General features: G+C 30.7%; 2 protein-coding genes across 9 annotated transcripts; one reads left to right on the top strand and one right to left on the bottom strand.

Annotated features, from left to right (window-relative positions):
- Positions 1–204: 204 nt before the first annotated feature.
- On the top strand, positions 205–6,991 carry LOC118448389 (mitochondrial amidoxime reducing component 2). 5 transcript variants are annotated; one of them, XM_035881590.2, is made up of 6 exons: positions 205–349; positions 1,053–1,179; positions 3,941–4,239; positions 4,562–4,843; positions 5,456–5,733; positions 6,073–6,991. In XM_035881590.2, exons 3-6 carry the CDS (start codon positions 4,126–4,128, stop codon positions 6,236–6,238), a joined length of 840 nt encoding a protein of 279 aa, XP_035737483.1. In that variant the 5' UTR covers positions 205–349; positions 1,053–1,179; positions 3,941–4,125; the 3' UTR covers positions 6,239–6,991. The 5 variants fall into 5 exon arrangements, with proteins under 5 accessions (XP_035737483.1, XP_085513047.1, XP_085513048.1 ...); XM_085656921.1 differs by having other exon boundaries at positions 1,053–1,245; XM_085656922.1 differs by having other exon boundaries at positions 300–349; positions 952–1,179.
- Positions 6,992–8,539: 1,548 nt separating this feature from the next.
- Positions 8,540–26,678, bottom strand: LOC118448391 (uncharacterized). 4 transcript variants are annotated; one of them, XM_085656924.1, is made up of 8 exons: positions 26,556–26,654; positions 26,266–26,307; positions 24,707–24,942; positions 21,398–21,499; positions 17,450–17,695; positions 15,321–15,542; positions 11,171–11,323; positions 8,540–8,933 (listed from the first exon to the last, which is right to left on the bottom strand). In XM_085656924.1, exons 3-8 carry the CDS (start codon positions 24,800–24,802, stop codon positions 8,868–8,870), a joined length of 885 nt encoding a protein of 294 aa, XP_085513050.1. In that variant the 5' UTR covers positions 24,803–24,942; positions 26,266–26,307; positions 26,556–26,654; the 3' UTR covers positions 8,540–8,867. The 4 variants fall into 4 exon arrangements, with proteins under 4 accessions (XP_085513050.1, XP_035737487.1, XP_085513049.1 ...); XM_035881594.2 differs by lacking the exon at positions 26,266–26,307 and having other exon boundaries at positions 26,556–26,678; XM_085656923.1 differs by lacking the exon at positions 26,556–26,654 and having other exon boundaries at positions 26,266–26,461.
- Positions 26,679–26,997: the final 319 nt, after the last annotated feature.

Genomic DNA, 26,997 nt, shown 5'->3' with positions numbered 1-26,997 from the left:
TCATTATTATTACGTCGCAGGGATGAAAGGTAAGAAAATCTTGTGTCCATTTATAAAATGATATGAATTCTAAACAAAGAAAAGTATACAGAAAAGAGAGAGAAATAATAAAAAGATATGATTAATGAATTTTTTTACAAAATTTGAATGTTTTAAACGTCGATTTGTTCAATATAAAAATAACAAAGATAAGAGTACATTTTATGCATGCCTAGCATAACTGTAGCCGTCATATTGATTACGCTTCGCGTCAATATGTTATTTTAATTTTGCGAACTTAGTATCATCGCGAACTCTTCGGTTAATACTAGATCGTCGCGAACACTTCAAGAAAGAAAAACAGATAAAGGTACGTACATATTTGTAAACGACAATGGTTTACATTAATATAATAATCACATAAGAATTTTTTATTAATCCTGTATTATTCGTATTATGTGAATATAAATAAACATTGAATTTATCGTCGAAGACGTATCAACTTTCCTCTTTTTGTTTTCTCTTTTTTTTTTTTTATTATTATTTTCCTTTTTACAAAAATAATGTAAAACCTTGTATTTATATTATTTCATTTTCTTCTTATCCCTTATAAAAATATATCCTTTATCAATAATCCGATTTATATAGGATAATCGATAAATCTTTATCAAACATCTTCTTTTACAAGTAATAAAAAGGAATAGTTTCGATTGGATAGTGCCATTTCTCCGAGTAATATTATTTATTAGATCAGTCCAAAAGTTCGTGCGCATTTACACCATTTAAAAATTTCGCCAAAATGCGCACGAACTTTTGGACTGACCTGATATAATATTATCGTTATTCGAAAACAACAATATTATATAACAATTAAATAGATTAATTATTTTTTACTTTTGCAAATAAATAAATATTATTAATTAATTAATTAATTTATTTATTTATTTCGCATCGAGCCGATTCCCTGGATAGGACCGATTAGAGAATTTAATTGCGCCTGCGTATATGCAACTACGAACGATAGTGAAGAAGGACGTGTTGCAGTCATCAAGCTTTTCGTATGATTTGTCTAGAATCTTTTGAGAACGAACGAACGAACCAGTTTCTTACACATAATATCTACTACACGTATACGATGGCGTCTGCTATTCTTTGGAGATGGAAGAAGATAAAGGAAGAACTCAACGTTTCTAGATAACGGTATTTTCTTTCTCTAAAGGGAAAGGAAAGGAAGAGAGAGAGAGAGAAAGAGGAGAGAGAGAGAAAGTAAGTAAGTGAGGAATGAAAGAGAGAGAGAGAGAGAGAGTGAACGAGTGAGGAGTGAGAAAGAAAGAGAAAGAGAGAGAACGAGTAAGGAGTCAGAGAGAGAGAGAGAGAGAAAGAGAGTGAACAAGTAAGGAGTCAGAGAGAGAGAAAGAGAGTGAACGAGTAAGGAGTCAGAGAGAGAGAGAAAGAGTGAACAAGTAAGGAATCAGAGAGAGAGAGAAAGAGTGAACGAGTGAGGAATGAGAGAGAATGAGGGCGTGGTGTGAGGGGATAGACGAACGGCACGTGCACGTTGAGTGAGTCTCCCATCGACAACGACCTTCAGTTCATCGCCAAACGTTACTTATACGAGTCGCGTGATTTACTTGCTTCTAACCGGCACGAACATAACCTTAACAAATTCTTCGGTATTCAATTCAACGTGTCTGCTGCTATGATAACAGGTATGACGTTTGTTTAAGTATTAATAATTAAGAATTATTTATTTAATATTATTATTAACGATCAGCGTTTTAATTAGACATTTTATTATCTATGAAATAGATATATTAATTGTGATTTATTGTCATAAATATTTAAATATTTTTATTGTTATTATTGATTACTATTATGATTGGAAATATTGATTGAACGTTATAAGGAATTTATTTATTTATTTATTTATTTATTTATTTATTTTTTTTTTTTTTTTTTACTTTTCGTACGATAACGTGTTTCCATTAAGTTACGATCAGAAAACATTTATGAGATTTTTATTATTTTATTTCAAACAGGATTTTATTTTCTTTTCATCCAACTTTCGTTGACATTATTATTATTATTATTATTATTATTATTATTATTCGCACGTTCTGCGGTCGCGATCACCGTTTTGGAGTAGCAACGCCCGTTTCTCGTAGTATTGATTCTTCGTAAGTTTCGTCGAACCCTCCAATCCCTTCATGGTACAATAATCACCGTACCTTGAAGTATATATTTTACTCGTTAGTATGTTAATTTTTTTTTCTATTTCTTTCTTTATACACATATATATATATATATGTATTTTCGTTTGTATTGTTCTCTTTTAGTTTTTATCATGATAGTCATGCAATTAACTTGTTGCACATGAACGAAATTACACGTGTAATAATCAAATGAAATGTGATGAAAGGTAATCATTAGCAATTATCTTATCTACGAGAATTTATCTCGTTAATCTTATCTTATTAATTTTTCGAATTAAAGAAGAAAAGTCATCTGGATATAAAAAAAAAAAAAAAAAACGTCATCTATTGTTTTAATATTTTTAAATATTTTGAATAAGTATTTCAAATGAATTGTCAATATTTGTAATAAAATATCATTACGTATTATAAGTGATTAATATTATTATGATTAATATATAAACTGTAAATATTTTAAATAAAATATTTCTAAATATAAATAATTTGTCAATAATTTAAATAGACGATCAATATTTATAATATAATAATTATAATAAATCCAAATTTAATCCAAACGTAACACAGATATTTAATTATTTATAATGATCACTTATATTACGTACTATTATTTTATTATAAATATTGGTCTATAGAAATATTTTATTATAAATATACTCATATATATATATTAATCATTTATTTAACAAAGTACTTACTATCAATTAATAAAAAATAATGAACGAATAAATGGAAATGATTAAAAAAAAAAAAGAAAAAAGAAAAGAAAAGAAAATAAAGAAAATTGATTTTGAATTTTTAATACAATTTTGAAATATAACAATTTGTCTCGTGTCATATAATTTTATTAATAATGTCATATTAATAATATATGGCAAGGTCAAATACCATCGTCTCAGTTAATACCATTTTCTTTCTCTTAACGATCACTTAACACAGTTTTCAACTATGAAATCAGTCTACCGATTTATTATAATTTCCTTTTAGAAGAATTTCTTCAAAATGTTATTACGCATTTGGATCGTCAAAATTTTATTTATAATTAATTTCAGATCGAATGAATAAATCAATAAAGTTCTTAGTAAATAAGTAATTAAGTACTTCGCATCCTCCTTCAATTTGAAATATAAAATTGTCCGGTCCTTTTTATCTTTCGGATATTTTCATTACACTTTCGCGTTACCGGCCATGCATGTAAAAAAAAAAAAAAAAAAAAAGAAAAAAAAAACGATGGACTTGAAAGAGGAAACTTGCTGGCAATTGGAATGTTTGTGCTCTGTTTCACGATAATTTCAACAAAAAGTCGAAAGTTTTAAATAAGTACTTTCATCGAGAGCGGAAAATTTAACGTCAAATATTTCACTCGAAACTTTTTTAAATCTTTTTCTTTTCTATGTGGGTGGGCGCGCGCGCGCGCGCGCGCGTATATGTACGGTGTATGAGTATGATTGTAGCAAGTATAAGTATAAGTCAGTTCCGTAACATCCGCTTCTTTGAAATGTTTTGTAGGACGACGGTTGACTCTAAATGATACTAATTTAAGATATCTCCAATTATCTTTGTTATATGATTACATAATATGTGTTCAATATATTTTTAAAGACACGTTAATGGACACGATTTATTTTCATTATTTTTTTTTTCTTTTTCTTTTTTTTCTTTTCTTTTCTTACTCTTTTCCCCGTTAACATTTAAATCACAATTAATTTATTATCGTAATGTTCATTTATTTTATTTTATTATTACGACAGATAGAACGAGACTCGCTTATGTTACCGCAGCCGCAGTTGGCGCCGGTACAGCAGTTTTTTTTATTTGGTGGTGGTGGAGTCGCAAACAAAAGTATCGGGCACCTTCGAAATGGAGAAAGGTCGGTGAACTTAGCGATCTTGCTGCATATCCGGTGAAATCATTGGGCCCAATTAGATACACGTCGATGGAATGTACTATGTTGGGCCTTAGAGTGGGATGGTTACGAGATCGTACATTAATGGTTATTGATCTTGATGGAAACTTTGTCACTGGTAGACAATTACCAAAAATGGTTCAGGTAATACATCAATAATGTATCAAAACGATTTTATTAAAGATATTATCTTATATAGATAATTTTATTTATCTTCGATTATCATACACATCTTAATATTTATTATTAAATTTATTAATAATTATTCTTCAAGTATGATTTCTTAATTATAATTTCAATTTAATTATTAACTATTAAGATTATTAAAAATGATATAATTATTAAAATTGATTATATATATATATTAAAAAAAAAAAAAAAAAAAAAAAAAAAAAAAAAAAAAAAAAAAAAACAAAACAAATTAATATTACTGTTCGTAATAATAATACATTGATATTATCCATAGGTATCACCAAGTATTACGGGTTCAGTTTTAACCTTGAATGCACCAGGCATGATGTCGGTATCAATAGATCTTGCTTGTATAAGAGGAAAAGGTTTTCGTGCTGCGGTATGGGGTCAAGCAGTAGCTGCTTGCGATTGTGGAGAAGAAGCAGCCAGATGGTTGTCACGTTTTCTCCTTCAGGAAGATGCCGGTCTTCGTTTGGTTTATTATCCGTTAGAACGACCATCAAGAGAAATACGAGAGAAAAATAGGATTTTCCCTTTGACCGAGAGCATAGATACCGTGAGTAGTGTCAATCAAAAGTAGTTTTTCTTCTTCTTCTTTTTTTTTTTCTTTTTCTTTTTTTTTTTATACTTTCTTTCTATGGAATACCTACCTTGTAGATGTGCGATGAAGACGAACGTTGAACGTTAAATGGGAACGTGGAATTGCTTTCACGAAATGAAATCCGCATAGTTTTCCATCGATTGTACTTTGTCATCGTGAGTTAGTTTATCTTTCACAAAATAGAGCGTGTATATACATAATACATACATACATACATACATGTATATATATGTATTAGTACGATTTCTCATGCAGATATATATATTTATTTGAATTATATTCTCTTTTGCTTTCGAAGAATGTACGGAAAGTAGAATAAGAATCGTCGTTATTATTATTGTTATCTTTTATCATCGTTATTATTATCGTATTATCTTATTCATTGAGCACGTTTTAAAATCGCATTAGACGAATTGTAGTTATTACTTTAATTGCATCAACAAATGTAACGCATCGATAAATTTTTTTTATTCCATTAAGTATCCTTCGATTATACGATAACTATAATTTATTTAACATTATTTTTCTTTTCCTTTTTCTATTCATTTTCTTTCTCTCTTTCAATAGGGTGCTTATCCAGATGCTACGAGCTATAGTCTCATAAATGAGTCCTCGGTCACGGATTTAAATTCTCGATTGGAAGAATCTGTTACACCGTCGAACTTTCGAGCAAATTTTGTCGTTAAAGGAGCGATCGCCTTGGAAGAAGATATTTGGGATTGGGTTAAGATAGGAGACGTAATTTTTAGAAACATTAAACCTTGCACAAGATGTATATTTACCACGGTTGATCCAGAAACTGGTAAAAAAAGTCCAAAGGTCGAACCTTTAAAAACATTGAAAAGGTATAGAAATTGTGTTAAATTTTTATAAATGAATTTCCTTCATGATTAATCGGCATTGATTTAATCAAACATCAATTGATAATTTTCATTGTTTGTTATGAGTTTTGATAAATTTTTTTCCTTTTTTTTTTTTTTTGTCTTTTTAAATATTTGTAACAACAGTTGTCTCATAAGTAATATTAGTCATTCAAATTTGTCTTAATTAAAGTAGTATCATAAGTAAAATTAGAAACGAACGAAAAACTATTATGTAGATATTATTTAATGATAAATAATTTTTTTTGTTACATATATATATATATATATATATATATATATATATATATATTATTTATGCAGCTATAGGCAAATCATGGATCCGGATATTCGTCCGTTTACTGGAGATTGTCCAGTCATGGGAATTCATCTTGGTTTAAGAGGACCAAATGGTTTTGTACGTTTAGGCGATTCAGTTTACGTTGGTATTCCAAACGAGGAAGAAACCCCTGTAATATCGCCACCATAGCTACACCGATGGGCCTCCTGCGAGGATGAAATTATTTTTGACGAAGTTAATTCTCTCGTTGGAGACCATAAAACGTGACGTGTTTACATTGGGGGAGATATAAAAAGAAGAATTATATTCAACGTGTTGTTCCTTTTCGAACTTCGAAATAGATTAGACGAAAAAACGTACTTATTAAGATTTATTAGCAATAATATTAATAAAAAATATTTCGAATATTTTCGACATAATGGTGCCAACAAAAGTCATCATAATCAAGAGTATACGTACCGACGATTCATAATGAAATTTCTTTGCTAATTAGATTAATTAATTATTTTATCGTCGTATTTAAATAGATTAGTAGTGGCAATATATACACACACACATATATATATATATATATATATATATGAAAGAGTCTCCATCGTTATGAGTATTACTGGATTAGCGAGTTATATTTTTATACGATGGTTAGAATTACGTTAATTAGATCTATTTACTATTTAATCGATACGCTTTTCAAAAAAAAAAAAAAAAGAAAAAAGAAAAAAAAAACAAAAGGGAATGAATGAATGTCGAATAACGATAACTTTGTACAAAAGATGTTATCGATTAAGAACAAATTCTTTGATAATTGAGATAATTTTTTAATTGATCTTATTAAATCGTAAAGTCGATTTAAAGAAGGAAAAAGAAAAAAAAAATTAATATACACTAGATGTATTTCTTATTACAATAATATTTATTTACACTACAAAACAACGAGGTTCGATTTACATACATAAATATAATGCGTTTCGTTTTGTTATAACATAAGAAAACACATTCTTTCACGACGTTACCAATTGTCTCCTTGAATTTTCTATATTATTCTCTTTAGAAGTTTTCAAAGAGAGAGAGAGAGAGAGAGAGAGAAAGAGAGTAAAAGAGAGAGAGAGAGAGAGAGAGAGAGAGAAACATTAATTCCGTATTCTGAGCATTTGAATAAATACTTACGTAATTTTTATTACGAATAAGTATTTACGTAAATATTATGCATAAGTGCGTACTTACGTTGAATTAAATTAGATTGCAAACGAAGAATTAGACAAATAGATCTTCGAAATAATGTATATTACTCGTTAACATCAAAATTCAATGTAGTCTGTATTATTTAAACAATGATCTGTTTATTCGAATTGTACGAATTTACATAGAATTAACGAGACCAAAGGAAGTATAAAAGAAGAAGAAGAAAAAAAAAGAAAGAAAGGAAAAAGGATAAAAGGGCAAAAGAAAAGAAGAAGAGAAGAAAGAGAGAACAGAAGAAACCTAAACCCTTCCACCATAATTTTTATTATTTCTTTTTTCATTTTTTTCTTTCTATTTATTTATTCACTTTTTCCAATATGATCATAAACGCTCAATGACGTTATTCTTTGTTACGTTTGTTTTCATTTATTTATTTATTTATTTATTTATTTATTTTCTCTTTTGTTTCGTCTATCAAAAAAAAAAAAAAAAAAAAAAAAAAAAAAAAAAAAAAAAAATACTTGAGGAACGGGCAAAGAGGTACGCTTGCACTTAATCGAGAGATGATATGGAATAATAATAATAATAATAGTAGTAGTAGTAGTAATAATAATAATAATAATAATAATAATAATAATAATAATAATAATAATAATAATAATAATAATAATTAAAAAAGGAAAAATAAACAAAAATAAAAAATAAAAAATAAAAAGGAAAACAATCAGTGTCTGGCGCTGTGGAACGTGGTTCTTAGAAGAGACGGGCAGTGGTTATACGACGGTTGAGGGGCGGGGGCACAGGTCTATGTACAAAACTTTGCAGAACAACGTTACGTAGGCGCAATTCGTCGTTTTTTTTTTCTCTCTCTCATCGATCATCGAAATAAGCGCATCTTATGCGATAGTTCTAATCGTGCGAGATAAGCTTCAATTAGAGAGGATAAATCGTTTCTTTCTTTTTTTTTTTTTTTTCCTTTTCTTCTCTTTCTTTTAATCGTCGCAACAGCATAAGACACGTTCTCTTGTGAAATTCTTTGTTTTTATTATTATCATTTTTCTTTTTTATTATTCTTTTAATTTCTTCATAGATTCGTAAAAGTGATTAATCGTCCATCGTCTAAGGTGGTGGGTGGGAGGGGGGGAGGGGAAAGACGATGAAATTAATCGAATAGCAGAAATGAAAGGGGGAAGTTGGAAGTATGAATTAAAAATAATTGGTTATAGTATAATTTTGAAAAAAAAAGAAAAGAAGAAGAAGAAGAAAGAGAGAAGAAACATCGTATGGAGCAATAATCGACGAGAATAATTATTCTTTTTTTTTTTTTTTTTTTTTTCTTTTTTTTTATGGATCTCCGGGACAAAGGGGACAACATTCGACGTATAGAAAGTCTGGAGAAATGGTATAATGTAGAAAAATAAGGGGAGAGAGAGAGAGAGAGCTAGAGAGAGATGAAAGAAAAAAAATATGTCGATAATGTTGTCGACTTCGTACCCAGTGGTCCTCCGGCATGAAGGGGGAGCAGATGTGACGGTGATGGTGGCTTTTTCTCGAATCACGATTCGTTACGTGTATTTCTACGAAGACTCACGAATGTTTTCATAGATCTGTATCATAATATTTTCTTTAAACGAGCCTAAATAATCGAGGTAATTAATCGTGCCTTGAAGTTGACGATACGTTCGCTTGTGGCAGCTAAGCGCTGAAAAATTATCAAATAAAAAATATTATTAGTTTTAGTCGATAATTGCAAAGTCAAACACGAAACGACATTTCCATTTCTTCCTTTTTTTTTTTTTTTTTTTTCTTTTTTTGTTTATCTCTACATCTGTTTATATTTTTTATTGTTATTTTTGACTTTTATTTTTATTCTTATTTCTAATTTTAAAAGAAAATCATAATTCTTTCTTATCGTTCGACAAGTTTCGTTTTCGATTCGACAAAGAAAATCATTTTCTTACGATCTACGTGGAACTTATAATATCGACACACGTATGTGCTACACGAAGTTGATTTTAGAAAGGCGTCGCCTATACAAAAAAGATAAAAAAAAAACAGATAGATAGATGGAGAAAGAGAGAGAGAGAGAAAGAAATAATCGTTTCAGCATCAGCAATCGATTTCTCGCGATTCTTTTTTTACTCTTCCCCGTTTAACTGTATCGAAGTCTCGTTAACGGACAAATGAAATCCTTTCTTCGTTTTTTTGTTTTCTTTTTTTCTCGAGATAACGGGAGTCAAACACACGTCATTCTCTTTGTATATGTATATACGTCGCTCCCCTTCGAACTCTCCCCCTCCTCCTCAACCCCCTCACCCTTTCGCGATTTCGCGTGCCAGGAGGCGAAGTGGACTTGCTTCTTGCATAAGTCTGACACGAGTACGACGGTGGCGAACGAACAGAGGAGCCGTTTCATAGAGAAAGTCGCGCTTACATTTTTGCTTTCCATCGATCCTGACACGGGCCGCTTACGTAATAGCCCGGTTTATATATCTAGAACGAAGTAGCACTGTCGTTCGTTCGTTCGTTCGTTCGTTCGTTCATTCCTGTCCACCAGTATCAAAAGAAAAAAAAAAAAAAAAAAAAAGAAAAAAAAAACAAAAAGAAAAAGTAACAAAAAGAAAAAAAGAAAAATAAAGCACGACTTCGAACGTACACGCGATTTGATTTGATTCTTTTTTCAATTTCGTACGATCGTCGATACTGTCGAAAATTATTAATCGTATAAGATTAATCGATCATCTTGGACGATACTTGCTTTTTACACGTACGATTTTAACCTACGATCTTTCTTTCTTTCTTTCTTTTCTTCTTTCTTTTTTTCTTTTTAATATTAATCGATCGTCGGACGATACTTTTTCTTTTTTCTTTTTTTTTTTATCTTCTTTCTTCTAGATTTTCTATATCTGTTTCTTAGTCCAGTCCAATGTCTCCTTGGAGTCCAGTCTAATGTCTCCTTGGAGAGATCGTTGCCACCGAATATTAATTAGACGTGTTTCCTTCGATAACTCAAAGTTCATAATGGACATGTTTTTAAAAAAATGTATTGGTGCTTGGATTGCGTTGTCGCAGAATCATTTATGTCTAATGAAAGGTTTTATTTACTGGTAAAACGTCGACATTATGTCGAGCGAGCAAATTGATCGATTTCTGTACTCGTATTACTTTTTATTCATGTTTATTCAAAATATGATCTCACGAATTTACGTTCGCTATGTTAAAACGAATAAAACGAAGAGAGAGAGAGAGAGAGAGAGAGAGAGAGAGAGAGAGAGAGAGAGGAGGAAAAATGATGGTCGATTACTTTCTAACTTCTTAAACGTGTGTGTTAACGTGGCGAGAAAGAGACAGGAGAGAGAAAAAGAGACGGACGGACGGATAAATAGTAAGTAGACGTGAATTTTTATTCGATCAAACGTATCGTGGCTTTTCGATCATGCTAAAAAACCAGATCGTTAGAATGTTTGTCTATAAATAACTATGAATTGTAAAATAGATTTGTTTTTTTCTTTCTCTTTTTTTTTTTCTTTTTTCTTTTTTCGATGACCTAGCAAGTATTAGAAGTTAATTAAGGAACGTATGAAATTCGTGGAATTATTTTTCTTCTGATTGCGAAACATTCGAAATTTGTCGAATACGATAATAAATACGTCGTTTTTCTAATAATTTACAGTATAGAGATATCGAAGATTATTCTTTTTTTTTTTTTTGTGTTCTCCTCTTAAAAAATAAAAGTTGCATTTTAAGTAAAACTATTGTACGTAAAATACTTACAGATTACTTTCATTAAATTGATCGATCATAAACATTTTAAATGTAAATTGAAAATAATTTTTCATGGAAGAGAAAAAAAGATAATGCATTGATGTTTCAACGTTGACGATTGAAAAGAAAAATATGAAATAAATTAAATTGTATTTAATGTAATTTTTTACTTACGAGTATGAGATCTTGAAGAAGATTCGATATTCCTCGATTGGCAATAACGAAGAGCCTGGTGATAGGTCCAGGTACAGCTTCTTGTGTACCATCTGTCCTTCCGGCGGAAGCATCGCCAGATGAATTACTTTGACTACCGCTTCCTGCTACCAGCTGAAAGGACATTTCAAAAAAAAAGAAGTTATGATGATGAAGGAATTTGATTTTACCAGATGCCGAAAAGTTAACGGAGAAAAAATATATATACATATACATATAAATATATATATATATATATATATATATATATATATATATGTATATATATATTTGAGAGAGAAATTTTCTTTCTCGAGAAGAACGACGATAAATAAGAAAGTTGAGAAGAAGAGACAAAAAAGAGATTTAACCCTTTTAACTCATTTACACCATGGTATTAGACAACAAGAGAAATTTATTTTGAACAGAACATCCTTGTTGAGTCAATTTTTATAGATCGTGAGCTGAAAAACAATGATCAGTAAACTGTGTTAAGAGGTTGCATTATTATTATTCGAACGATTATTTTTGTTTATTTATTTGTTTAGTATCGGTTATATCGAACACAGATAACAAACGGATTATTTATTTATCGTTTCTTTTTTTTTTTTTTCTTTTTTCATCATGCCAAACACAGAGAGAAGAAATACATTCGACCAGAAAAGAACAAAAAGAAAGATCGAGTTCAAAGGGTTAAAACGAAAAAGAAATCAAGTAAAACACAATAAAAGAAAGTCAAAGAAAAATAATAGAAAAAAAGAAAAGAAGATAGATAGAGACAGAAAGAAAGAGAGAGAGAGAGACAGAGACAGAGAGAGAGAGAGAGAGAGAGAGAGAGAAAATAACGTTTGATATCATCTTTTTTCGTCTTTTCTTTTCTAACTTTGTTTTACTTTACATATTTTACTTTGCTTGTTTGTTTGTTTGTTTGTTTGCTTGCTTGCTTGCTTGCTTGCTTGTTTCTTTGTTTGCTTGCTTGCTTGCTTGCTTGTTTGCTTTGTTAGGATATAATTACAGTGTGTTGTGGCTCCACGTCCAGCTCCAGCGCTCCCGACACTACGTTGTGCTTTTTCTTTCGAAAAACGATGCTTAAATCTAATTGTTCATAATCATTCACATCATATATATATATATATATATATATATATATATATATACTTTTTCCATCGATCTTGCTGGCTAAAATTTCTTACGTGCTACGATTAACTACCGGCTTCGTGATATAAGTAATTTATATTATCTACGAGGCGTGTCGTTGATGAATATCGACGCAGGGTGATATACCGATGAAGAAAGATGATGATGATGATGATGATAATGATATCTACGAGAGAATATCCGTAGAAAAGTGTCAATGACGTCGTAAGCTCTTCGTTAAGTTCAAAAGGATTTCTTAGAAAATTCAACATCAGAGAAAGACGACTTTAATAATTCTCGTATTAAAACAAAGAAAACAGGAAAAAAGTAAAAGGAAATATACAAAATCAAATAATAATAAAATTCTGAGAGCGTACGTCGTATGTGAACGGTTATTACAACGGATATTACAATAAAAACTACTTGGCTACGTGATGGTAGCGCAACGTACAAACGATCGAGCTGATTTCATGATTATCCATTGGAAAGATCGAAATGTTTGATATCAAAATCGGAAATCGGTTTCGGCTCGTCTCGTTCGTTCGTTTTCTTGCGTTATTATTATTATTTTTTTTCCTCCTTCTTCTTCTTCTTCTTTTGTGTGCTAAACAACAAAAAAAAAAAAAAAAAGAAAAAAGAAAAAAACAAAAGGAAAATCCAAAGAAATAAATACAAAATACATCAACAACAATAACAGCAGCAGCAACAACAACAACTACTACTACTGAGTCGCTAAAAAAAAGAACATAATATATTACAGGTGCAAGATTTAAACGAGATCGCTGAGAGACAACGAAGATTAATAATTAATTAATCGATTAATTAATTATCCAATACTCCTGGCGAGAGTTTCGGTATATATATATATATACCGAATAATTATATATATATATATATATATAATTATTATACATATATAATTATTATATTTATATATATAATAATTATATATATATATATTATATATATATAATAATTACATATATATATTATATATATAATTATTATATATATTATATAATTATAATAATTATATATATATTATATATATATTATATATATAATTAATATATATATTATTAATTATAATAATTATACATATATATATATATTTATATATATAATTATTTATATAGCAAAAAAAAGAGAAAAGAATTAAAAGAAAAAGAAATGCGATTCCACGTGACGAGGAGATAATAGGTGTACATCAATTGGGGCCAGTTGCATTCGGCAAATAAACAGTGTGTGCGTGCCTCTTTAGTCGGTGATCGTCGGCGTTGCGTCGGGACCGTTGTGGCCGGGGTGGAACGGACGGATCATGAATTTTTATAGGAAAAGGATTCGAGCGTGTGAAGGAAAGCAGAATAAGAGACGATATTTACCAAGAAAGAGAAAGAGAGAGAGAGAGAGAGAGAGAGAAAGCACGAAGATGAATAAATCGTGGATATCAAACGCTGTATAGTTTGACATTATGAAGAGAAGAAAGAAATATAAAAAAAGATAGACAGAGAGATAGAAAGAAAGAGAGAGAGAGAGAGAAACAATGTTAAAAATATTGAAAGATAAGAAGATTAACGAAAAAGAAATTTTTTTTTGATCACGTAAAAAAATATTATTATCTCATTGTTTAAATAAGAAAGTAAATTAATGTTTTGACACGTTTTTTAATATTTTTAAAAGAATATACATATATATATATATATATATATATATATATATATATAAAGAGAGATGGATAGAATTGGAGCACGATAGAGATACATACATGGACGAATTACACAAATAACGTTGAAAGCATAGAATAAAGATACATATATATACATACACATGTACATACACACACATACACATATATATATATGTATGTAATAAAAATAGAGATAAACGGTGAAAGGGAAAAACGTGATAGAGTCCAGACAAGGAAAAGGCTCTTATAACCAATATAGTGTAGATCGTATGAGTTATGTTAAGTCGACGATAGAAAGCGCGAAGACTTAAAAACGTTCAGAACCATCCACAAGCAAAGCGTTTTATCTATCTGCATGCATGCGTGCTACGTGTGTATACATACATATATACATATATATATATATGTATTTATGTATATATATATATATATATATATATATCTATATATGTATATACATAGACATGTGAGATGCGTTAATGTGTAATCTACGTTTTGCGGTTCGAAAGTCAGACAGGAAGATCTATTGTCAGCTTTTTTATAATCTTCTTTTATATTGTAACGTTAAATCGACGTTAATATATTTCAAATCAAAAGGCAATTTGATTATATCCATGATTATTCAACCGTCATTAATTATCTTTAATCACGAATACGTAATATAAATTATTCACGTTATAAAATTTGATCGAAATTTTGATATGTACGATCGTACGATTTGTTTATCTTTCAAATTTATGATTTCAATCGAATCGTATATTTACGATTGGCTTCAATAATGAAATGATTTATCGATACGTATCGATACGAAACGGAAGATAAATCAACGTTTTATTTGAAAACACAAAAATGGATAATCGGCGAAGTCGAGTTAAAAAGAAAAAGAAAAAAAAAAAAAGAAAAAAAAAAGAAAAATGAAATAAAACAAATTAATACAAATTTTGTTGAATATAAATTTTCTGAAAGATCGTTTTCTCCATTGTCACAATTATTTCAAAATCCTGACCAGATCCGAATTTATAAAAATAAATCTTTTTTATATATCGTTTGCAAATTGTTAGCAGACAACAGCTTGTTAAACACATGAAAATAAAATGGGAAGAGATGGATGATATTGATCAGCAGAAAAAAAAAAAGTTGGAAAAGTTGGAAAAGTTGGAAAAGATAGAATGAAAGAGAGTATGTTCATGAAAGAGAAAGAGAGAGAGAAAGAAAGAGTATGTATATGTTTTGTGAGTGAGTAAGTAATTAATGAGATTATAATTGGCCGTTGGCGATGGTCGGAAGGATTTTGTGATGGTCTCGTACCGGTGGTTGAGTGCCGGCTGCTGACTCAGGGGCGGCTGTTGAGGATGCATCGGCCATCGAGGGTGCGCCAGGGGTGGAGGAAGCAACAGGAGCAGCAGCAGCAGCAGCAGGGGCGGCGGCAGCGACGTCTCGCGAGGCGCTAAGACCGAGCCCTAGGCTCTGCGTGCCGGCGACAACGCGGTAAACCGTGCCCGCCGCTCTTGCCGCCCCGTCGGCTGCTTGCTACACGAGAACAAACACGAGAAAACGTTCCGTTTATTCAATATCCGTTTATCCAATCAAAAACTTTATCAATCTCCTTAATAAACTTTTCCATTCTTTTTCTCCTTCCTCGTTTTTATTTCTTTTTATTTTCTTTTTTTTTTCCTCCCTTTTTTTTTTTTAATTACCATCATTTTTCATTCCTTCTATTCTTTTTTCTTTTTTTTTCTTTCGTATTTTTCTTTCAATCATCATCTTGTTCTTTTTTTTTCTTTTTTTTTTTTTTTTATTTATTATTATCATCTTTTTTTATTTTTTCTTTTCACCCTTCTTGTTTTAAATCCTTCATATCGTTTTTATCACTAATTAGCGCGCTACCTTTTGTCTCTCGTCGTGTATAGATTGCCTTTTTTGTCGCTGAAAAAATTATAATCTTAACGGTACTCCGGAGAAAAAGTCTTTCTCTCGTTACTAAAGCTTTTGCCTTTTTAATATTTTCATTCATAGAGAACTTTTGAAATTGTACTCCTCTGATCAATCGGTGGCCTTAATCTTTACGAATTTACAAAGACAAATTGTGATACGTTTATAATAATACAGAGATATCTTGAGAGTGTTATTAATTTTATTACGAATGGTATCATATTGTTCTTTTTTTCTTTTCTCTTTCTCTCTCCCTCTTTATTTCTCTCTGTTTCTCGTTTATTTTTCTTGAAATTAACGCAATTCGTCTTGTAAATCTCGATCGCGATTGATTGATCGACCGATCGATCAATCAATCGCGATTTCCTAACGAATGTCGTTCATAATCATTCCCTATTACTTAGTAACTATTATTTTGTTATAATTATATATTTATATATTTATATTTGTATATTGATCTGCAATAGATTAAATCATTTCTTGTAAAGTAATAATGAAGATATTTTTTTCTTTTTCTTTTCTTTTTTTTTTTTCTTTTTATAACGTAGCAACGAGTTTTAGCTTAAATATCTTTTTTCCTTTTTTTTCTACGTTCTTTTCTTTCTTTCTTTCGTTTTTTTTTCTTTTTTCTTCTTTTTCGTTTTCTTTTTCTTTTTCTTTTCCCTTCTTCTTTTTCGAACGAAAACTCAAACGAGATCTATTGGCTCGTAACCGCAGCGAATGTCGTGATATTCCGTGCACGTCGATCTTCGAGGGAGCTAAGGCCATTCCTAGGTCAGGAACCTTGGAATAGGAGCTAGACGGCTTAGCAATTTGGTTTTACTTTCACTGCCGTCACTGCACTAGACGCCCTTGTCGTCGTTGCCCGCACTAACGTACCTGTCTCTTATTACACGACTTACCAATATGTGCTCGAAGAGAATTCAAAATCGAAACTCTTCGTTTTATTTAAATAAATAAATATATATATATATATATATATATATATAAAAGATATAATATAAGTAAAATATTTATAATGACTTTACGACATTAACTTATTTAATTAATTGTCATTAGTATGCCTATACGAAACGAAAATTTTTTTTAATATATAAATTTACATAGAAATGTTTTTTTTTTTTTTTTTTTTTTTATATAATAAATATTTTACGTAATAATGTTGTTAAGAATATTATCGTACGAAATAATGTATGGAGTCATTCATAGATCATACCGATTAATTCCATCGATAAAGAAAGTATATATAAATGTTTAACTTTTCTGCTTTATACAAAACAATATTTACAGTTTTAAAATGATCAATATAATTCAATCAATTACGAATAATTAAGTAACAATCGTATGTCAATTCATTGCTTAACATATAACGTATGTTTATTAAATATATCTTTTGCTTCGTATAGGATGATATGTGAAAAGAAATATAGAAAAAAAAGATTTCTAAATCTCTTCTAAGATCGTAATGATAAACTTATTTCTTAATGATTAAGACATTAACTTACTCTGATTATATCAAAAAGGAAGTTGCCTGAGCCTGCTCCGCTGCCACCTGCACTTGCCCCTAAGCCAAAGTTCAAGAACCTTTTATTTCTGTTCTCGTCGTCGCTACTTTCGACGTCCTCCAATGGTGTCAAATTTGGTACCGCCTCATTCGCTGATTGTTCGTCGGCAAATTGCACTCGTACTTCGTTGTTCTGTGATTCAGACCCAACCTCGTTAACTCGATTCTCTGCTTCAGGATTCACGTCCTAAAAGAAAACGTTTCATAGATAGATTTATGTCCTTTGCCATATTTCATTTCTTTTTTCTTTTCTTTTTTTTTTCGCGTGCGAAAAAATATGTACCCGTGAATATATCAGTCCATCCTGAATCATTCGTTTCTTTTTTTTTCCAATCTCAAATATAAAAAAAAAAAAAATCCAATCTCAAAAAAATATACGGCTCATAAGAGTTATATAAAATCATCAAACGATATTATATGAAATATCTCGCGAATCAATTATTTTCCGATATTATATTCCAATACCTTTTCATTCAGAATGGTACGAGGGGAAATCAATTTATGAAAGAAAAAGGCGAAGAAAAAAAAATATGTAGAGTCTCGTGTAATAAAGCAACTGCAATTGCATTTTGTAATCTGCATCGATGCACTTTTGTCAAAAATCGCATTACACAATGACAATAGTTTCGTAAGCAATGCAACATTTTACTCTACAAATCTTTTTTTGCATCATCTTCAATAAGAACAAAGTCCAGTTACTGGACTCACTCTGTATACTATGACTCAGTATATATATATGTATATATATACATGTATGTATATATGAAACTTTCGAGCATCAAAGAATTTCGTTGTCGAGCAAGTTACAAAATTTGTCTGTTTTATTTCTTTCATTTTCCTTGATTTTTATGTTTAGTAAGAAATAAACCTTGAGACTTGACTTGTTATTCTAATGGCCTATAAAGCTACGAAATAAATCTAGAAATTATATTCTCTAAATAATAATCTCGTTTGTTATGTTCGTTAAGGTTAAAACGAATCTTTTTTTTTTTCAGATTTCTAAACAACGTTACATCACGTTACTTTATATACTTATTCTTCTTTCGTCATATTAAATTATTCAAACGATTGGCTAAGATGTTTTTCGTGTTTATAAAGATCTAATGATTCTTCAAGTTTCTTCTATCTTAATCGTTTATTCTTTTAACTACATAATTATAACGTTTTTCGAATATAAAGGTTAAAAAAGGAAATAGAAAGGAGAGATATGCTCGAGAAAATTGATTCTTTGATGCTTGGAAGATTACTATTAGTCGAATAAGCACGCGATTTTATGTTCACCCATAATGTCTTAAAATTGGTTGATTTAAATGAAGTGCTAATTAATAATCGATTGCTTCGTATTATATAATATGAATGTTAAAACATTCTATATAAGGACAAAAGGGATAATGGCGATAGTTAAATGATATTTTTATACTTCTATCAAAGAGTTACATTGTAATAAATTTTCATAGATACTTACGAATAAATGTTATACATTGTATACACTATAATATCTAATTAATCGTTTTTAAACGATTAAACTTTTTATATTACGTTCAAGCATGATCAATTTATACCAATTGTTTGCTACTTTCAGTTTTTTACATTTCCCCTTTTTTTGGAGGATTTTGTCTTTTGAACAAAAAAAAAATTAGGATAGAAATCATTGCTATAACTCAATGACAGAGAGATACCTTTCATATTTACGAACTATGAAATGAATACAAATTTCATCTTTGAGAAATGATCAATCGATAATAATCGATGATCGATGACATGGATTTTGTTATTTCTGCCATGATTTGAATTAGATTTTCCAATGAAGAACAAAAAAGTGAATATATAGCAGAGAAGAGACAAAGAGAGAGAGAGAGAGAGAGAACCCAAAAAGTTAAATGAAAAAAGTGTGCATTGAGCTCTCGAGATATCACGATTTTATCTAAAATAAATTTGATAACCGCAGCTGTCCTTCGAGCGCGGTAAAGCATCATGAAGAAAATATTCAATCAAAAGCCACAATTGTCTCATCGATGAAAAGAACACAAATGAGAGTTAGCACGACATACAAAGGAGACATAGATATAAATAACAGAGTAATGAGATAAATAACAAAAAAAAAAAAAAAAAAAAAAAAAAAAATAAAGATCGAGAAAAACAAATTGAAGAATTTCCGCAGTAGTATTCTTTGTGTGCGGTCATCTTTGTGACGAGATAACAATCAGCAGCGAAATAAAAAAAAAAAAAAAAAAAAAAAAAGAAAAAGAAGAAAGGAAGTGAAGTGCGAGACCCAAAAAAAAGAATCGTACGATCGAATAGTCGTCGAAAATTTTACCCGCAATTTTGCGGCAAACGATCACAATACCGAAGTATTGAAATCGGTTGTATTCTCGATTGTTCCTGATGTTGTAGTAGTAGCAATTGTTGTTGTAGCAGAAGTAGTCGCAGTAGAAGTAGTAGCAGTAGTAGTACTAGTAGTAGTAGTAGTAGTAATGTTCGATGCCTTAGTAACTTCATTGTTGTCTGGTGGAAAGGTAGGAAGAGAAATCGGAATTCTGGAATCGTTCGAATCGATCGAATCAACGCGAGTACCGTTGTCATTATCCTTGTCTTGTTGATCGTCGTCGAAAGGCGATGCTATCATTATGGTCGAACCATCATTGTTCGCTCTTCCAGTACTGGTACCTCCACCTTCGCTATTATTATTGCCAAGGACGTTGCGTAGTACGATCGGGCCAAGGACACGGAAGACTTCCGCGACTATGACGTTCACCTTTTTATCGATCATCTAAAAAACAACATCACTTAACCGGAAGGAAGAAGCATCGTTTGCCCCTTTTCTTTTTCGTGTTTCCCTTTTTATTTTTTGGCAATGATTTTCTTCCTTTGTTTTTCTTTTTTTTTCTTTTTTTGATTTTGTTTCTTTTTCCTACAAACAACGACAAAACGATGACGACGACAACGACGACGACAACGATGACGACGACGATAACGACGATGACAATTCTGAATAACCTTCTAACTGTTCTAGAGAATGATTTCCAAAAAGGATCGATGCCGAGTATTCGATGATTTTGAAATAATTCAGAACGATCTCGGAATACAAAGTGATGGCGATCTTGGTCTTCTGCAACCGATTTGTTACCAAATCGATTTCTGTCGCGCAAAAGCGTCGGTCGGCATACAAAAAAAGAAACGGTCCGTAGTAAATCGCTACCGTCATGCCGTCTTATTTCAATCTAGGATATACACACACACACACACACACACATATATATATATATATATATATATATATGTATAACGGCGTGTAGAAAACAGAGAGAAATTCGAGAATAAGTTGAGCAATGAAAAATATCTTAATCGATGAAATCTCGTTTTAACACAGCAACAGCAACACCCATAGATCATCGATTTATTTCAACAGATAGATTTTTTCAATTTCACCTTTGTATAAAGGAAGAATAATTGAAATCGAATAGATTAAAAATCGTTATAAATGATTTTTCTAAAATTTGTTCTTTCTTTTACGTAGAGATGATGGACGATCGAGCCGCATGCAAATTGCATCGAGATTGGATTAATAAATATAAATACGAAGAACAAACGAATTACTATCTCAATATTAATTCCGATTGAAAGGTGAACACCATCGTACGTGTAACCAATACATTCGAACATCGAATGGATAATATTTAAAGACTGATCGAAACTTTAATAAACAATTCTTTCGGAGTATCATCGATGAAATAATATTTTAATGTAATTACGTGAATATATTTAAATGGCCCTCATTGATTGATCTTATCAAATTTTTAACTCGTGTCAATTGGATTATTAATTTGGTTTTTTATTTTTTTTTATTTTTTTGTTATTTCTTCCCCTTTTACCAGGCGTTAACTCTCACCTGAGAGATGTCTGGAAACAGTTGACGAAGGATACCGATTGTCCTTTTACTCCTCAGTGCAGCTTCCTTGTCCGCTTCGACCATTAACAATCGATCGAGAGCCTGAAAAAAATTTTGTTTGGCTCTTTGCGTTGTATTATGTTTTTTTTTATTTTTTATTTTTTTCTCTCTCTCTCTCTCTCTCTCTCTCTTTCTCTCTCTCTTTCTCGTCAAATAAATCTGCAATTGTCAAGTTTTATTCCTTTCCTCTTTCTATTTTTATACACATTGGCCATTAACATTGATAATAATGCTAAATTATTCGTATTACCATCAAGGAAGTAAATACTTCTCGGAGTCAATGATTTGTCTGCTTAAGTGGAAGCGAATATGTAAAGAAACAAACGTAAACTATACTTGGAGAATGCAATTACGATTTAAAAGTTTGAAAAAGTTCATTAGAGATTACCAATGTCGATGTTTAACGAATCTCTCTTTTTCTCTTTCTCCCCTCCATCTCTCTCTTTCTTTCTCTCTCTCTCTCTCTCTCTCTCTCTCTCTCTCTCTCTTTCTTTTTCTTTCTATATATTCTAAATATTCTATATATTTTATATACATTTTTATATATTCTGACTAATTAGAAAGATCACTTAATACTTAAGATCATTGATCCGACATCTATAGTATTTGATCATGTCGATATAATATTGAAACAAGTTCGTTAAATCCAATAATCTTTAAAATTGACTTGTCTTCTCGAATGTTTATTTTCCAATGAATAATATAAAAATATTCGATAATAAAATAGATCGAGTTACCATGTATCACTCGACAGGACACTATGATGTTGCTCAACCGACCACAACACATTTCACTTTCCCTCAAACCTCATTCGCGTTCTCTTACGCATTCCGCGTTTTCGTCCAAAACCATTTCTAAGAAGAATATTCAACGCTAACGTTTTATTTATTATTTATTTTCGATATACTTTTTATCATTTATTTCGTCGTGAAATTTTTCAAATCATTTAACGAGATCACGGCACATTAAAACGTTTGATTCAAGATAATCAAATATCGTCGATAATATTTATTATATTGATTCGTTGACTCTTGAGATTATTGAAATAATTATATGTGATAATGCGAAGATAAACATTTTCCTTCTTTTGTTGTTTCTTTTTCCTTTTTCCTTTTTTTTCTTTTTTCTTTTTTTTTTTTTTTTTTAATTAAAATTAATGATCCTTCGAGGATTAAAACGAACATGATTTAATGGGATGCGACGTTGTATAATGTATTAGAACATTATTATAGTTCTGGCATACCAATGAGATGTTAAAAGATAAATTAGAAATATCATGACATCAAACAAATTCGCAGATGGAATGAAAGATTAAGAATAAAAAAGAAACAAAAGAGAAACAAAAAAGAAAGAGAGAAAATCTTTAGCAATTGTTGTTTCGTAATTAAAAAAAAAAAAAAAAAAAAATGATCAAAAAATCATGTGACATTTCGTTCGATGTACTTTTTAAAAGGATTAGAAATAAATTATGCGTCGTACGAAAGTAAACGCTTTTTTTCTTTTTTTCTTTTTTTTTTAAATTCGAACGAAGATCGATTCTCACGAACGAATCGTAGATCTTATGTGCGTTTCGTATTTATCGCATTAAAATGCACTGTCTGTGTAACTCTGTGCGTATGTATTTGTATGTATGTAGTATGTGTATAAGGCTGCACTTTCCATTGGGCACATCGATCGAGCTCGAAGAAAGTGTCCGTCGAGTTCGTAGCGTTCGCGGCCAGTGAAAGTGTCGGGCTAAAAGAGACGAGACGAGAAGAGAGTCAGCCATGATGGCTTTGGACGCCCGCAATTTCGTTTGTGGACCGTACAACATTATTCCGTCTGTCTATTTGCTTCTATGTACATATATATATATATATATATATATATGCATGTGTATATGTGTGTGTGTATGTGTGCACACGTATGGATTTGTATGCGCGCACGTAAACGTGTAGATGTATTCCCCATAAGTATATGTTTTATCATAGACTTTGATCAATCATCGAACGGCTAGATCTTTTTCTTCTCTCGCAAACAATATCTCGATTCTTTTTCAACTTTTTAATTCGATCTTTTTGACGGATTAATTCTTACGGACAATAATTTCGAATTTTCCAAGTGACTGACTCCGTTTCGTCACGTTAAGATAAAACTTTCAAACCAGTTGCAACTGTTTGATATCTCTTTCTTTTTTTTTTCTCCCCTTTGTTGAATAATTACAATGTCGAACGTTAACGTTAACACGACAATAAGATTTTTCATAATTTCTAGATAAATATGATCATCAATTGTCATTGTTAACGTACGTTCGATTATAGTCCTTTTTTTTTCTTTTTTTTTTCCTTCTTTTTTTCTGTACTATATATATATATATATATATATATATATATATGTGTATATATATTTTTATACTCTTTTTTCTCTCACTCTCTCATCATCTTTATTTATATTCACTGATCGATTTGAGATGCGAACTATCGCTTTTGAATTAATAATTAATAATTAATAATTCGATTGTTACAACTTAATTTATGGTAGTACCCACGACAATCAAGAACACCATAATCTCTCTTATATATGTATATATATACATATATAATTGTGTGTATATAGACGAATGTACACACACATATACACACATATACACACATAAATATCGTAGAAATTCAACTTTCTCCAAGCTTGAGCACATCGAGAGACAAAAGACCGAACCGGACCAGTTTTCCATAAAGGATAAAATGACCCAGTGACACAGTGAAAGTTGTCATAATACCCTCGATTACGTAATTTGGCAATGCTCGTGAAATAATTTGATTTTCCAACGAATAGTTTTATCCTACATTATTTTTCGTTGATCATCGTGCCTATAGTTAATTTATCGTACATACGTTATATAGAATGTTCACTTGAACCGAATCAAATATGGCAACATTAAATTTCTTTTCCACGTTAAATGATACTATTGACAAAGTCAATCTCTATTTCTTTCTTTTTCTTTTTCTTTTTTATTGTTTTTTTCTTTTTTTTTTTCTTTTTTTTTTTTCTTTTTCTTATCTTGTATAATTCGTTCTTCGCATTGCTTCCACTTGAATTCTTATACCTTATACGTTAGAACGATTTTTAGAAAGTTCACGTAACGTTATTAATTATTATGGGTATATAAAAAAGAAAGAGAAAGAGGCAGAGTTAAAATGAAAGAGAGAGAGAGAGAGAGAGAGAGAGAGAGAGAGGGAAAAGAATGTTCGAATTTGTATCCCATTCACTTACCTCAGATCGAAACCCTCTTTCTTGTGGCACAGGATGTGAGTTGACCAATGCGAGAACGCTGATCGCAGCCACCAGAGTCATCATTGTACACCTCATTATGGTTGTTCTATTTTTCTTCGTCCTTTCTGCTTTCTTTTTTCTTATTTTTTTTTCTCTCCTTTTCTTTTCCTTTTCTTCCTCTCCTCCCCTCTCTTCTCTTCTTTTCTTCTTTATCTTTTTATCGTCACAACGTCTTTCTGGAAACGAAAGATAATGACCTTCGTATTTTTGGTAAAAATATGTGATGACGACGATGACGATGATGATGATAATGATGATGATGATGATGATGATGATGATGATGATGATGATGATGATGAACGACGTGTTTAGATTTTTCTATTTCTTCTTCGAAGATCATGCGCATTGAACATATTATAATAACGATATCATGCCGAGAACGCATTAGTGCAGACAGGAAACGAATTGAAAAGAATTTAAAATAAGATACTAGCGAGGGAGCTCGGAAGATCGATAGGAAGAAAGGAAGGTGGTGATGGTGGTGGTGGTGGTGATGGTAATGGTGATGGTGATAGTGATAGGAGGGAGGTGGAAGAGGAAGAGGAGGAGACGAGAGGAAAGGCTCTCCTTTCTCGAGCATGGTGTTCTGTTAAAGACTATCACTTTCGACCGAATGAAAGTCCGAAGATGCCGTTCGCATCTTCATAGCGGGAGAGTTTTGAATGACGGCATAGAGTTGTTGTACCTTCGCAAAAAAATAAATTAATCGCTTTTTTCTTTTTCCTTTTTCTTTTTTTTTTCTTTCTTTCTTTCTTTCTTTCTTTCTTTCTTTCTTATTCCTCGGACGTCTATATTGCAATATCGTTCGAATTTACGAATGAACGAAAGTTAAAGTCGATATTATTAATGATATTATTCGCGATTAATTTTTATTTGAATAAAGTGGGTGGTCGATTTAATGAAACGATTGACGTCATGAAAATGATAATGACTTGTGGCGATCATTGTTGTCAAATTAAGATAATATCGATTCAACGCACATTTTATTTTCTATTTGACGACGGATGATATTGCGATATTCTATAAATTTCGAGGTCAATTGCTTAAGTTACATTTTAATGATCGTCGAAATTCATTTCAGATTTATATATATATATATATATATATATATATATATATATATATATATATATATCAGAACTGACGAGCGTAACACCGAAAGTGAAATTATTGACGAAATCGTATACTTTTGAATAACGATTTTCCATATTTTTTCTTTTTTTCTCCCCAAATCAATTTACTTCACGATTAACGATCTCTCACTCCAAAGATTTCACTTCCCCCTATGAAAATTTTTCCTCCAGGAATAACTTTCAAGTCATTTCCATTTTCCATCGCTATATCTATCTGTCACCGCCGACACGTGCTACGAAAAAACGCTAAGAAAATCCGTAAAATTCTACGGGCTTAACGTACGCGTACACGAAAGAAACTATTTATTATCAATAAAAAAAAAAAAAAAATCTTTCCTTTTATCATTTTTTTCCTCACATAATCACCTTCGTCGCACGATCAACGAATTTTCCTGACTTTTTCATACACTTTGGTGTAACGGGATAATCGGTACGGGAAAAGAGTTCACAGTTAATGAAAAATAGAGAACAAAGGTCACGTCGAATTCACCACAAAACACATATATAAAAATAATACGATCTATATGTATATATATATATATATATTTATATACATATATATATATATGTATGTATGTATATGTATATGTTTATATATATATATATATGTATGTATGTATATGTATATATACGAATTTATTTATACGTATGCGTACATAATAGTTTCCAAAATTTGTTTAAAAAAAAAACTTTCGATTCAATAACTATAAAAAGAAGTGATGTTCTTAAAGGAGCTCTCGACGGCCCCGTTCTCGTCGACTTTTCTGTGACTGTCTGTGTATCGGCGCTTAGAGAGCGGCTTTTATTAGAAGGAGGAGCCTGGCACCACCTCCACGCTACACTTAACTTTGGATTCGTCGTCTCTCTCTCTCTCTCTCTCTCTCTCTCTCTCTCTTCCTTTCTCTCTTTCTCTCACTTCTCGAGGATCCCGAAGAAGGGATCTTGATAAACGATCGGTCGATTGTCAGAGAATTTTCATTTCGATGAGGGACATCGAAAAAGATTCATCTATAATTTTCATTTATAATGTATCTAACGATCTATTTCAAATAGAAATGATTCGACAGATATATAATGTTCTTTCATCTTCACTCCTTT

Source organism: Vespa mandarinia, chromosome 5, assembly GCF_050613455.1.
Source record: "Vespa mandarinia isolate Hongniang chromosome 5, ASM5061345v1, whole genome shotgun sequence".
Lineage (NCBI taxonomy): Eukaryota > Metazoa > Arthropoda > Insecta > Hymenoptera > Vespidae > Vespa > Vespa mandarinia.
This window is presented reverse-complemented; position numbering and strand designations above follow the sequence as displayed.